The sequence below is a fragment of the Lepidochelys kempii genome, chromosome 6, assembly GCF_965140285.1.
Source record: "Lepidochelys kempii isolate rLepKem1 chromosome 6, rLepKem1.hap1, whole genome shotgun sequence".
In the NCBI taxonomy this organism is placed as follows: domain Eukaryota; kingdom Metazoa; phylum Chordata; order Testudines; family Cheloniidae; genus Lepidochelys; species Lepidochelys kempii.
Window position 1 is genome coordinate 128,105,910 of NC_136385.1, and position 12,691 is coordinate 128,118,600.

The window sequence follows — 12,691 nt, forward strand, 5'->3', positions numbered from 1 at the left end:
GTATCTGACAATGTGTATAAATAAAGCAATTATTCAATTGCAAAGGTAAATGATCAGATTCAATATCAAGCTATAGCTTTAGTTTTCCATCAAACCTTTTAGTTTTCCATCAAAATTTGGGTTGGTGGCTACTTTCAAGCCAGGATGAGGTAACAAAAAGCAGGAGATGTTCGTGAAACAGGAATGGATGTGTTTTCTGACATTCTGCAATTCTTCATGTTGATTTCCTGAGACCTACGAGAGATTGGCTTGATGTTAGCACGTTTACATTTTATGTGGACATCAGATATGTAACATTAAAGTGTGGAGTACATACTGCAAGAGGACTGATTGTTTAAGGAAAAAGGAAAAGGAGGACTTGTGGCACCTTAGAGACTAACCAATTTATTTGAGCATAAGCTTTCGTGAGCTACAGCTCACTTCATCGGATGAAAGCTTATGCTCAAATATGCTCATGAAAGCTTATGCTCAAATAAATTGGTTAGTCTCTAAGGTGCCACAAGTACTCCTTTTCTTTTTGCTAATACAGACTAACACGGCTGCTACTCTGAAACCTGTTTAAGGAAAGTGTATTCAGAGGGAGGTCTATGCATGCTTTATGAGGCCAAAGACAGAGCTCTTCCAGCAACCAAGTAACATTTATGTCTCACTCTGACCACATGCCCTGGAGTGTGTTATTACTCTGAAAAATGTGCATGCATGAGTCTGATTAGAACACAAAACCATCTCAGGATTTTATAGCAGGGTTTTCTTGAGCCCCCTTTAATTAGGCCTTTTCACTTATTTCCACTATCAAACCATCCGTATATTTCCTGACTACTTCCAATAGTGCCCTCTCCCATACATTTTATTATACAACTATTAATGCTAAATTCTTCTTGATCATGTAGTTATCCTTTATTTCCCACCTGAAATGTATGTTGCCCAGAAATCTCCATGGTGGAACAGGCTAACTCTGTATACTTCTCTATGTATTTTAATTATTGCTCCTAAGAGCCATGGAGGGATTTTGTTTTCATTCTGCTTTTCCCACCTGTGGCATTCCCAGCACTGGAGAGGTAGTGAGCTCACCCATCACTTTTCCACATGAACCACTCCCTCCTACCTCTCCTATTGCAGTACTTGTCTTTCAGCTTTAAATGTACACCATGCATTGCTAAGTCATCCCCAAAGCTGTCATCCAGCAAGGTGTGCATGAGGGAGCAGAGCTGGTTATGTTTCTATGCAAGTGTGAGCAAAGGCTCTGGTGGGTTATTCTTGGTCCTCTATAAGATACGGTAGTAAAAGGCAAGCCCAATCCTTTACTTTCAAGATCACTGGCCAAAAAGGGGTGTGGGCAGAAAATAGATGTATCTGAGGAGAGATGCTCTGGAGTGCAAGTCTCAACATGCACATGGGGTGTCTCTGCATACTATTTTCCCACTTCCAAGCAGGAGTAAGGTAGTAGCCACTCAGCTGAGCTCTCATTAGTCCAATTGCTCTGCACTCTGTCTCCTGCTCATCACATCCTCCTGGAGCTTACATGCACAACTCTGCGCACCTGCACTGTGCAGAATCAGGGTCTCCAGACCAGCCTAGGTACTATTCGTACAGTGGTGTGTGGAGAGCAGCAGCTTCCCTGGGTTAGGAGATGAAGGGCTTTCTAATGCATTCTTGAACCCCTTTCCATCAAACCCATCTCATCTGGCCAGGTCAGCTCAGAACTAATTCATGCCAAGTTCATGCCAAACAGCATCCAGAAATGTCGGACAAACCTTAAGACGTTTTTCCAAAAATTTTGAACCACCGTCAGATCCATAGGAAAATTCATATGGGAAACTCCAGTCACGAACAAGGAATATGAGAGACTAAAAAACACAAGTAGGAAACAAATAGAGGGCTCATTAGAACTATGCTCTCCAGTATGGGCTTGATCCACTGAGTCCAGACACTCTTTGACTACACTGGACTTTGGATCAGGCCCTATGTTGTTTTCCTTTTGCCTCATCTTCCACAAGAAAAATGACAACTGGAGTGGGGTGGATAATACAAAAATAATTTTACAGATTATCTTCACAGATAAAAAAAACTTAGCCATGTTCACACCCACTTTATGCTCACGTCCCACAAATAGTCAAGCCTTCAAGTTTCACTGGCAAAAAAGACTGGAGAGAATTGAATTTCTAAGTCACATGCAAAATATTCATAGCAGAAGTGCTCACATGCTCATTCAGTCAAGGAACAGAAGAAAATACCATGGAACTTGTATCACCAATCACAACTGAGCAACACTGCCTGGATAATGAATATCATCTTGCCACAGAAATATCAAATACCATATAACAAATACATGCATAATTTTAAAAGTTACTGCTTCATCGAATTGGAAAACAAGAGATAAATTTAAGGGAACTGTGAGATGAACAAAAGGAGGCTACATTTATTTTATAGTTATTCACTGTGAATTACTCACTCAGCTCCAGTGGCAACTTCTTCGGGTCCTGAATTTGTGATTATTTTGGGTGAAACATTGCCTTGTGCAATGGGTGCTCTTGGGACTGAAGGGAAACCAACGTGGTGCACAGACCATTGTGCCGGGACTCCACACAGGGGAGGCTCCCACTCCGTAATTAGCTGTTCCACAGATGAAAAACCCTGCCCCAAATTTGCATACAATACTATATATCTAATGGCCATTTGAGGCTCTACACTGAAGAGCACTGCCAATGATTCGGGCACTTCCTGTTCTACCTAGAATGTAAGCGTTTGGATAGACCAGTAGGCAGGCACATAGTCTGCAAAATTAAAAGGAAGTTTGCTAACGAGCACAAGGGGAACAAGATCCCTAACTTCAGCCACAGTTAGTTTTATCCTACGGGACATTTACAGCTTTGAATTATTTTTTTTTCAGCCTCGACTGGGCATCTTTCCAAGCTGCCTCGTAATGAGAAACATATGTAGCATGAGAGGATAAATATGAAATCACAGGTTTGTAATCTTTATTGAGGCAGCCAAAGTTTCTGTTCAAGAAATAAATAAATGCCAATGAGGTCAAGTTACAATTGTTTCAAAAAAATAATTTTCAAGGCATGTTCTGCATTCAACGTCTGATTTACACAGCACGTACCTAAGTGACAGACTATGTGGCTAGGGTTTGGAGAGGCAGGCAGTTGCATGCGGAAGCCAAAAAATGGCCCTGCACAAATGCCAGGGTTGCTTTTGCACAGATGAATAAACAGGTCAATAACTGGAAATATGATTGTTGGAAATGCAGAAAAAAAATTACACAGAGAGAGAGAGACCTCTACCCCCCTTATTCTCTCTCCACAAAGCACTGTCTTTAGAGGGAAAGTGAGACATAAAATTGACAACTGCTATGAACATTACAATCTGTGGAACATGTACGTATCTGTCTATTTCATACTGCACCCTTCTCCAAGGTTACGTGGACACAGCAAGGGAAAGTATGACTGTAGCACGGGTAGGCGTACCCCCGCTAGCTTTAATCTAACTAGCATAGGTAACAGCAGTGTAGCCATGGCAGCAGACGCTAGCAACCAGAGTATGTACTGAGGGTCCCCAGTGGGCTTGAACTCCAGTTGCTACCCTGTGCCACCACATCCTCATTACTATTGTTAACGGCGCTAAATTGATGCTAGCATGGATCTGCCTACCCATGCTACAGTCACCTTCACTTCAGCGTAGACATGTTCAGATGGTCCAGTGGCACACCTCTGTAACAAGACCCGTTTGCACGAACCGGTTACACACACTCTGTCCTCCGACTCAGAAGTCATTTTATGTTTGCGGCATGGTGGCCTTAGGAGCCCCAGCTTCCTCTTCCTTGGTTGCACCTCAGGCCAGCCCAAGCTGTTTACCAAGAGTGACGCCTTTCCCAGAGGCAGCGAGTCAGCCAGGCATCTCCGTGCAGGCAGGGCCTCCAGGGTTTTCTCAGCTACCACTTCATTCTTGCCTGTATTTCCTTACGTACGCTAATTCCCACAACTTCCCGCATAGATTCCTACATTGTAAGGCCAGAAGGGATGACTGTAACCCAGTCTGACCATCTGTGCACCCCAGGCCACAGAACCTCGCCCAGTGCCTTCAGAAAGACAGACAATCTCAAAGTGATGGGGAATCTCGCACATCCCTAGGTTAAGTTGTTCCACTGATTAATTTACCCTCAGTATTAAAAATAAATAAACTGTGCGCCTTATTTTTAATCGGAATTTGACTAGCATCAGCTTCCAACCATTAGATCTAATTATGTTTTTTAATGCTAGATTGAAGAGCCATTTGCGATCAGAAATCTGTTCCCGTGTAGGTACTTGTAAACCATGATCAACTCCCCTCTTAATTGTCTCTTGAAGGAACTACATTGATGCAGCTTGTGAAGTCTCTCACTGTAAGGCAGGTTTTTCAGTCTTTCAATCATTTTTGTTGCTCTTTTCTGAACCCTTCCCAATATTTCAACATCCTTTTTGAAGTGTGGACACTGGAACTTACCAGACACAGTCTCCAGGAATGGCCCCACTAATGCCGTATTCAGACGTAACACCAGCTCCTTACTCCTGCTTCATGTTCCCCTGCTTACACATTCCAGGACTGCGTTCTTCTTCTTACATAAAGCATCACATGGGGAGTTTGTGTTCAGTTCATTATCTACCATTACCCTTAAATCCTTTTCAGTGTCACTACATTCCAGGATGCTGTATCCCATCCTGGGTTATCTACCTTATTTGTTCCTAGATGCACGACCGGGTATTTGGCTGCATTAAAATGTACGTTGTTCAAATGAGCCTATCTTACCAAGCAATCCAGGTCGAGCTGTATAGCTGCCCTAACCCCATCCTTAGTTATCTCTCCTCACCAGTTTGTGTGTTGTCTGCAGATTTTACCAGTAGTGAATTTCCGTTTTCTTCCAGATCATTGATGAAGATATTGAACAGCACTGGGCCAATCCCTGCTGATCCCACTAGAAACACCCCCATAGGATGATATTCCCTATTTACAATTACTTTTTGTGATCTATCAGAAAACCAGTTTTAATCCAGTTAATCGGCACTACGCTTATTTTGTATCGCGCTAATTTTTTTCAATGAGAACGGCTCGTGGGACTAAGTCAATGCCTTACAGAAGCCTGAGCATATTATGTCAACACAGTGGTACCTTCTGATGGGCTCCTAGATCCCGCCCTCTGTCCTATGCCCCAGCCCATGTAAGTGCTTCACCCCACCTCTACTGCTGCAAAATTCTGCTCCCACCTCCTGCACCGCTTTCCAGCCACACAAGCAGGTTCCTGTGCTCACCCAGGGCAGGAACCAAAGGCATACAGCAATATGACTGACTTTGCTCAAAGACAAAGAGACTGGGTGGGCTGCAGATTTAAGGAACTGCTAAGCAACCGCCTCATTATTAGCATCTACAGCAGCTGCCTGATGGATCAGCTTCTCCATCCCCGCATCATCTGCTTTTTATTTATTCATTCATGTTTGCTTCCAGTTGGAGTGGGCCTGTGAAAGTATGTAACCCTCTCACAGTGCCATTCACTCCTCTGGCATCACTTGCCAGCTAAAGAGGCTAGAGACACATCCTCCGACGTTCTCCATCTGAAGTGCCTGCGTTATTTTGAGTGGGAAATGGAAGTACAAATAAAACGGTTTCTCACCTGTGAACAGAATCTCCTTTAAATTGATCGTTTCCATAGATCTACCCCCTCGGTCATCAGGAAGAATGATTATTAAATGTAATGCCCCTTGTTCTGCAGGGCAGCAGAAATTCCACTGGAACCAAGGGACAACGCGGAAGTGGGTTATATTCTATAGCTAGTCAGTGTTCTGATCCTGCCCATGTGCTATGCAGTGCTGTCAATGACGTTCCAGCTGATGATCCATCAGTACATCAGCCTGATCTCAAAGTCTTGAATCACACTGTCAGCCGAGGGACGGTACTCTGTGCTGCCTCTGACTGCTGTTCCTGCTTGCTCACTCCCTGGGCTGGAGTACCGCAGGGGAAGTGTGCTCAGCCACTGGGAAATTCATCCCCAGGCCTCTGCACCGCTTACATCCTTAAAACAGGGCTCTGTGGGGACTTCAGTGGTGAACGGGGCTGAATTCCACCCATCGCACCTTTTGTCATTAGAGCAAAGCCTCACGGGCCGATAGGCTCTGCCTGGGTCCCTCCCAGCCTGCTGTGTCCAGAATGATGACAGTGTCCAGGGGTCTGCAGGTTGGGGAGACTTTAATGGGGAAAACAGCGAGATCTTGGACTTTGCTAGAGAGCAGGGGAACAAGGAGAACAAGGCTTTGTGCCTCTGCTCAGCAAGGTCTCACTGTGCCTTGATTTATTCAGGTTTCCTCTCTCCCCATATCGCAAACAGCAGTGACACCTGCTGGTGAGGCCAAAAGGTTCCTATCAAAGCTAATCTCTGCTAGAGAATAACCTTAACCACGAAGGCCATGTTACTCACCTGGAATGGTTTCAGGAAGGTTTCCTCCATGGCCAGCCTGCCGTATTCCGTAAAGAGCTAAACCAAGGAGCAAAACAAGGAGGGAACTTTTAGTTTCAAAGTCTACCATGCAGTACAGCTGGTCTTGCTCCATGCAAGGGTTGGCATCACTAATTTGGTTTCTAGGTTTGGTGCTAACAGTGCTGTTTACAGTGCTCTAGCTAAGGTCTGCTTGGTTGTGCATGTTCAGCTCGCAGTTTAGAGGTATATTAAGCTGCTATTAATATCAGCTGTGCTCCGTCTTGACATAGACCATCTCCAAACAGAATTCTTGGTTGCCAAATAAGTGGGGCGGGGGGGGGGGGTTAATGTATAAATGGATTGAGTCTTCTGCTGGTTTGTGCACTGGCATCCCCCAAGGCTTCCCATGCTACACCAAATCATCACAAGCCTGGAGCCTTTGACCATTTGAACACTGATGGAAATGGGATTAAGAAACAGGCATTTGCCCTGAGAGGACTGAAACCTGCAGCCTGGGCTCCAAACTTCCATTGATTAAAGACTGCAGTTAGCCCCTAACATCTCGCACAGGTTTTGGATTTGGGGATGGGAGGGGGGGCATATCAGCTAGATCTGCAGGTTCTCCAACCTTGGGGCTATTTCTTCTCAACAGAGGCAAAATCTACTACGTCACAAGTCCCTAAAAATGGATCCACATGCTAAAACCCCCCCACCCCAATTTTATTTCAAAACGAGCAGGTTTTTTGGGAGAGGTGCGTGTATTTTTTTAAAAACTATCCTCAGCAGATATTTACCCTGTAAACTAGGCTGGCCAAAACAATGCAGAAACCATCCTGTGAGAAACCCGAGATGTTCCAAGCTGAATTTTGCTTTTCTTTCTCTCCACCCACTGCTTAGTTTTTCAATAAGAAAATCCAAGCACACCAAACTACCTAAAGACTTCATCAGAGGATGGCTGGGGCAGCCATTACCAAACCATTCCACTAATTACACGCCCCTCGACAACCAGGGTCATATGCCCAAAGTTTAATCAGCCCAGCAGCATCTGTGCCACAATTAGGGATCCCAGTTTCTGAAGTTACAACACCAGTATCCATCCTCCTCTTTGGGCTCTTTCAATGACCAGAAGGAGAATCTGCCACCCAGTGCTACGTAAGCAGTATGACTGCAGTCAACTTTCCACTCATTATGGGCAAGACTGTGGAGGTGGTGAGCTCCCACTCCCGGGTGTAGCCCCATCATCTGCTCTAGGACTACTCAGAGGAGTAAGGGCACTACAATCTGTTCCTATGAGACTTTCCTGGATAAATCTTTGTCTCCCTCTCAGCACATTGATCTGACCGGTGCTAACTGCTCTCAGGTACAATGGTGAAGGGTGGCAGTATAAAACCCTAAGGCCGATAGCTAACTGTTAAACAATGGATATCTAAACAACAGACGCCCTTAATCCCCTCAGACCAAGGGATTTATAACTAACACAGCTGGTTGCTAGAAGTTGCCAGTAAGTAGCTGCAGGATGAGCAGAACAATCCAGTACAGAGCACATTTTTAGCAAGGTCTGGGGGCGGGTACGCTCAAGTGCCCCAGATAGCTTTGTGCCCTGTTTATTGAAAGCCAGCTAGATGTATCTCCGTTCCATGTCAGAAGAAGACTGAGCTGAGGAAAGTGGCCTCCGCTTCCTTGGAATTGATTTTTACAGAGAAATCCAAAGCCCAAGGCCCTCCTCAGTTCCGCAGCAAAAGGCTGGAGGAACAGGTACCCACAGAGCTAGAGGGTGGGAAATGTGCCACTTTGCCAATGCAGAAGCACATCACGACCACAGGGCTGGATACAAACAGCTCCCTCTGGTCTTTTGTTACCTTGTTTTATCTTCTGGCTTTTCTCTCCAGCCTTGAGCCTGCGCCCCGGTTTGCCCTCCACATACCCCATCCGAAAAGATACAAAAGAGGCTGTCTCAGAAAGTTAGGTCTCCTTGCTGACCCCGCCATCTGCCGGCTCAGCCAGGACCTGCTCCTGTTCCCATTGAGACAATGGGAGTTCTGCCACTGACTTCTATGCTAGATGGACCAGGTCCAAAGAAGATGGGCTTAAATAGCTTAGAGGAAACAGGTTCCACCCCCTTCGTGACTGTTCCTAACTGCCCATTATTCACTGCAGAACAATAACCTCTATACCAGATGGGAGCCCTTTGTTACTCTGAATTTAAATGCACGTTTCCAGTGCAGAAGGCAAGCAGGCCAAAATGAGGAGTTTTAGGACAAGCACCACCAATGAAAGCATGATAGATTAATGCCCCTCTTTCACCCCCCTGCCCCACGAAGGGCGCCAGGAGGTTACCTGTAAGTGCTGGAGATCATCTTCTTGAACATTCTGTGATAAGTTGTACACCTGTATTTAAAAGGAAATGTTTAGAGGACTTAAAATGTCCTGCCCTTCCTGTACAGCATTCACAATGGCCTCTCAATAAGCGACATTCTGACTCAAAACCAATATTACATTATTTATTTGTATTACTGGAGTGCCGAGAGCCGAGGCCCGTCAGGGTGGGGCCCCGTTGTGCAAGGCTCTGTACAGACATAGCACAACACTGTCCCTGTCCCAGCAAGCGACCCGTCCAGCAGGTGCTCCTAGAGCCAACACACAGGAGAACAGCTGCTGGCCTACTGTTTGACAGAGGGCCACACCCACACACATCCACACCTGTGGGATAGCTCTGCTCTGGACAATGCACCAGTAGACTGCCATAAGCTGGGGCCCCAGGAGGTGTGGGCCAGGCACTTTGGCCGGTCTTTTTTCCTATTACTTGGGGCAGGAGTGGCCAAAGCTACCTAAAAGTGTGGGGGGGGCACTGGTGCCTGAACCATGGCCCAGCCCCCCTATGCCACTCTTCCACCTAGGTCCTGCCCCCGAGCCCCCACCCCTTCTCCCCAAGCCCCCCCCCCCCCCCAAGCCACCCATTCCTCCCAAGGCCCTGCCCCTGCACCATCTCCCCAAAACTCCGCCCCCCCCGCTGCTCTTCTCTCCTCCCCCCCCCCCCCCCCGCTCACAATTACGGCTGATAAAAAATGATGGGGCCATGGCCCTCTGCCCTCCCGCCCTGTTCTGGCACCCCTGACTTGGGGGGTTGAGCTTGGTGCCATTTGGGCTAGCACTGTCCTCCCGCCTCTGACTGGTCTCCTGCAGGACCCCCGGGCAGGCTGGCTGGGTGCTAGAACAGGGAGACTCTGGCAGCCTAGGCAGAGACGTGTCCCAATATGATACGTGTCTCCTGGGTGCCGACCTATGGCCACTTCCCCAAACCATTCCTCCTCAGCCCCTCCACGTTAATGGGGGAGATTACGTGGCCATCTGCTGTTGTTCCTGCCAACGGGCCTGGCCCTGTGGTGCAATGAGTTCCTCTACCTCCCAGTCGGAGATGAGGGCCCCAGGCACCTGGCAGACTTCAGCCAGGTCCAGCAGGGACTGGAGCACGTCTCAATCAGCCCATCCATGGGGAAACGCGCTCCTTCCTGGTGCCACCGGCAGCCCTGTCTTCAGGGTCAAAATGGCGAGGAGGCTACTTGAATTCTGGCCCATAGTTTGCAAGGTGCACTGGGTGTGGGTGTGGCCCTCTGTCAAGGTGCACCCAGGATGAGCAGGGCTATACACAGGGACGTTCGCAGGAATTTAAATTTGACCCCCTTTTGGAGGGGCACATTCTGTGCCCCCGCCAAGGCCTAGTGCTGGAGGAGCTCGCTCTCCCCCCCCATCATTCCTACCGCTGTAATCCTGGGGTGGGAGGAGCTGTCAGTTCCCACCACAGCCCCGGGTCCGGAGGAGTTCTGTGCCCCCAATGATTATTGGGGGGCCCATGCCCCTGCTTGTCCCTTGTCCCCCCTTGTGCACCCCCCTGGCTATCCAATACAGGAGACGGTTGTTCTCAGTACCTAGAGGGTTCCTGTAACTGCAGTACAGAATAGTTCCAGCAGAGAGACACGATCTAGATTTTCCTCACATCCTCCTCCACTCATGTGCCCTCAACTGCCCCATCAGCGGGGCTGTCAGTGGCTCTCAGCATTGGCTAACTCTGCTCCCCGAGAAGTCAGTGACTAGCAGTAGGGTTAAGCCAATGCCGGCAGTTTTAAAAATCCCCACCCACCGTCCTTCAGCGAATGATGCACAGGTTCACCTCTGTATTACCTGGATTGAGCTGATCATCGTGCTAAGGGCAAACACGGTGGCTGAATCGCGCAGCGTCGACTGGCTGTCAAACGTCCCCTGTGTGTCCATCAGCAGCACCACGACCTGCAGAGCAGAGAGGTCGGAATTAGGCTCTACACGCAACGGAGCTTTTCAATCAAATCGCTCTCCAGCGCCAAACTGCAGTGGAGAAAACCAAACCATGACTATGCCATCTTGTTGGCTGTCTCACGACACGCGCCTCGGGCTTGGAAGAAATGAAGCGCCCTGGAATGGAGAGGGAAACACAATCCCCAGAGACTTCGATCCTCAGGTTATAAAGAGAACACAGCTAACTAAGCTTCATTAATTCCAGCCCAAAGATGGGTGGGCCTTCATTTTGGGAGGAACTTTTTAAAACCATTTCCTGTAGCCATGGATGTGTTGTCTTATGAATCCCATTCGTTTCATATCTCAGGAGCCAAATATGGCAGCATGCCCACACCCAGTATAGGGCCCAACCCAACGCCCACAGACGCGTCCCACTGACTTCTCTGGGTGTTGGATTGGGCCCCTAGTGAGTGAAGATGTGCCATTCTCCAGCCAGTCCTACAGGAGAGCAGCAGTATTCTGCAAGGGGCCTGGACCCAAGAATCATAAGAACTGCCATACTGGGTCAGACCAACAATGGCCAATGCCAGGTGCCCCAGAGGGAATGAACAGGACAGGTAATCATCAAGTGATCCATCCCCTGTCACCCATTCCCAGCATCTGGCAAACAGAGGCTAGTGACACCACCCCTGCCCATCCTGGCTAATAGCCATTGATGGACCTATCCTTCATGAACTCATCTAGTTCTTTTTTAAACCCTGCTATAGTCTTGGCCTTCACAACATCCTCTGGCAAAGAGTTCCACAGGTTGACTGTGTGTTGTGTGAAGAAATACTTCCTTTTGTTTGTTTTAAACCTGTTGCCTATTAATTTCATTGAGTGACTCATAGTTCTTGGGTTATGAGAAGGAGTAAATAACACTTCCTTATTTACTTTCTCCACATCAGTCATGACGTTATAGACCTCTATCATATCCCCGCTTTGTCGACTCTTTTCCAAGCTGAAAAGTCCCAGTTTTATTATTCTCTCTTCATACGGCAGCCATTACATACCCCTAATCATTTTTGTTGCCCTTTTCTGAACCTTTTCCAATGCCAATATTTTTTTTTGAGATGGGGCGGCCACATCTGCACACAGTATTCAAGGTGTGGATTTATATAGAGGCAAGAGAATATTTTCTGTCTTATTATTGATCTCTTTCTTAATGATTCCCAACATTCTGTTTGCTTTTTTGATCAGCCATGGGACTCCTGAAAGCAGTAGAGATAGAACACGGAACAGAGACCGTTCTTGCTCTTTTGGATAGAGATTTAGATACTGTAGTGATGGGTGCATTAGCAATTGCTGAGATCTAAGGCAAATGGCACCAAAGACCATCTAAAGGGATGCTTATCTAGGAAAAAGCAGAGCAGCTATGTTAGAGCTCGGGGCATGGGAACCCAAAGGCAGTCCCCGAACAAAAGGGATGTGCTGGCACCGGGCACCCCACATACCTGTTTACCGTCTGGTTTGTCCACAAGAAAGAGTTCACTCCATATCTGAATGCCAGTTGTCTCCCGCTCAGACCCTCCTCGCCACGAGAAGCCCATCAGCGGTTCGTTGTAATCGCCGAGCCAGTCAATGGTTTCCTGGGAGTGGGGAGAGAAGGGATCACCACAGCCCACGCCCCGGGTTCTTCTCTCACCTATGCTGCCTCCATTCTATGGTTACTCACGCCGGATGTTTCCTACCAGGAAGCAAAGACTTCACGGCCTCCCCATTCAGTTCTTTTGATCCGCTGGACATGAAGAGGCATCTGAAGGATGGGCCCAAATCCAGGAGCCCCTCCCCAATCACTGTGACAAAGCGGTGGTCATCAAGGATTGCATGCTTGCCGCCGATCCACACCATGCCCAGTCGGAACCCAGACTGGACAGAATTCGGATCCACCTGTTCCGAAATCACAGGCCCCTGACACCCGAGATTCTCCAACAA

The 12,691-nt window shown here is 47.6% G+C and overlaps 1 protein-coding gene across 2 annotated transcripts in view; it reads right to left on the minus strand.

The window, feature by feature from the left end:
• The window catches only part of ATL1 (atlastin GTPase 1), a 45,983-nt gene that overhangs the window by 15,670 nt on the left and 17,622 nt on the right, over positions 1-12,691 (minus strand). For both annotated transcript variants that reach the window (XM_073350193.1, XM_073350192.1), the window contains exons 3-8: positions 12,211-12,345; positions 10,628-10,732; positions 8,786-8,836; positions 6,449-6,505; positions 1,755-1,847; positions 96-234 (exon numbers count right to left, since the gene is read on the minus strand). In XM_073350193.1, coding sequence (XP_073206294.1) covers positions 96-234; positions 1,755-1,847; positions 6,449-6,505; positions 8,786-8,836; positions 10,628-10,732; positions 12,211-12,345 — 580 coding nt within the window. The remainder of the gene's footprint in view (positions 1-95; positions 235-1,754; positions 1,848-6,448; positions 6,506-8,785; positions 8,837-10,627; positions 10,733-12,210; positions 12,346-12,691) is intronic.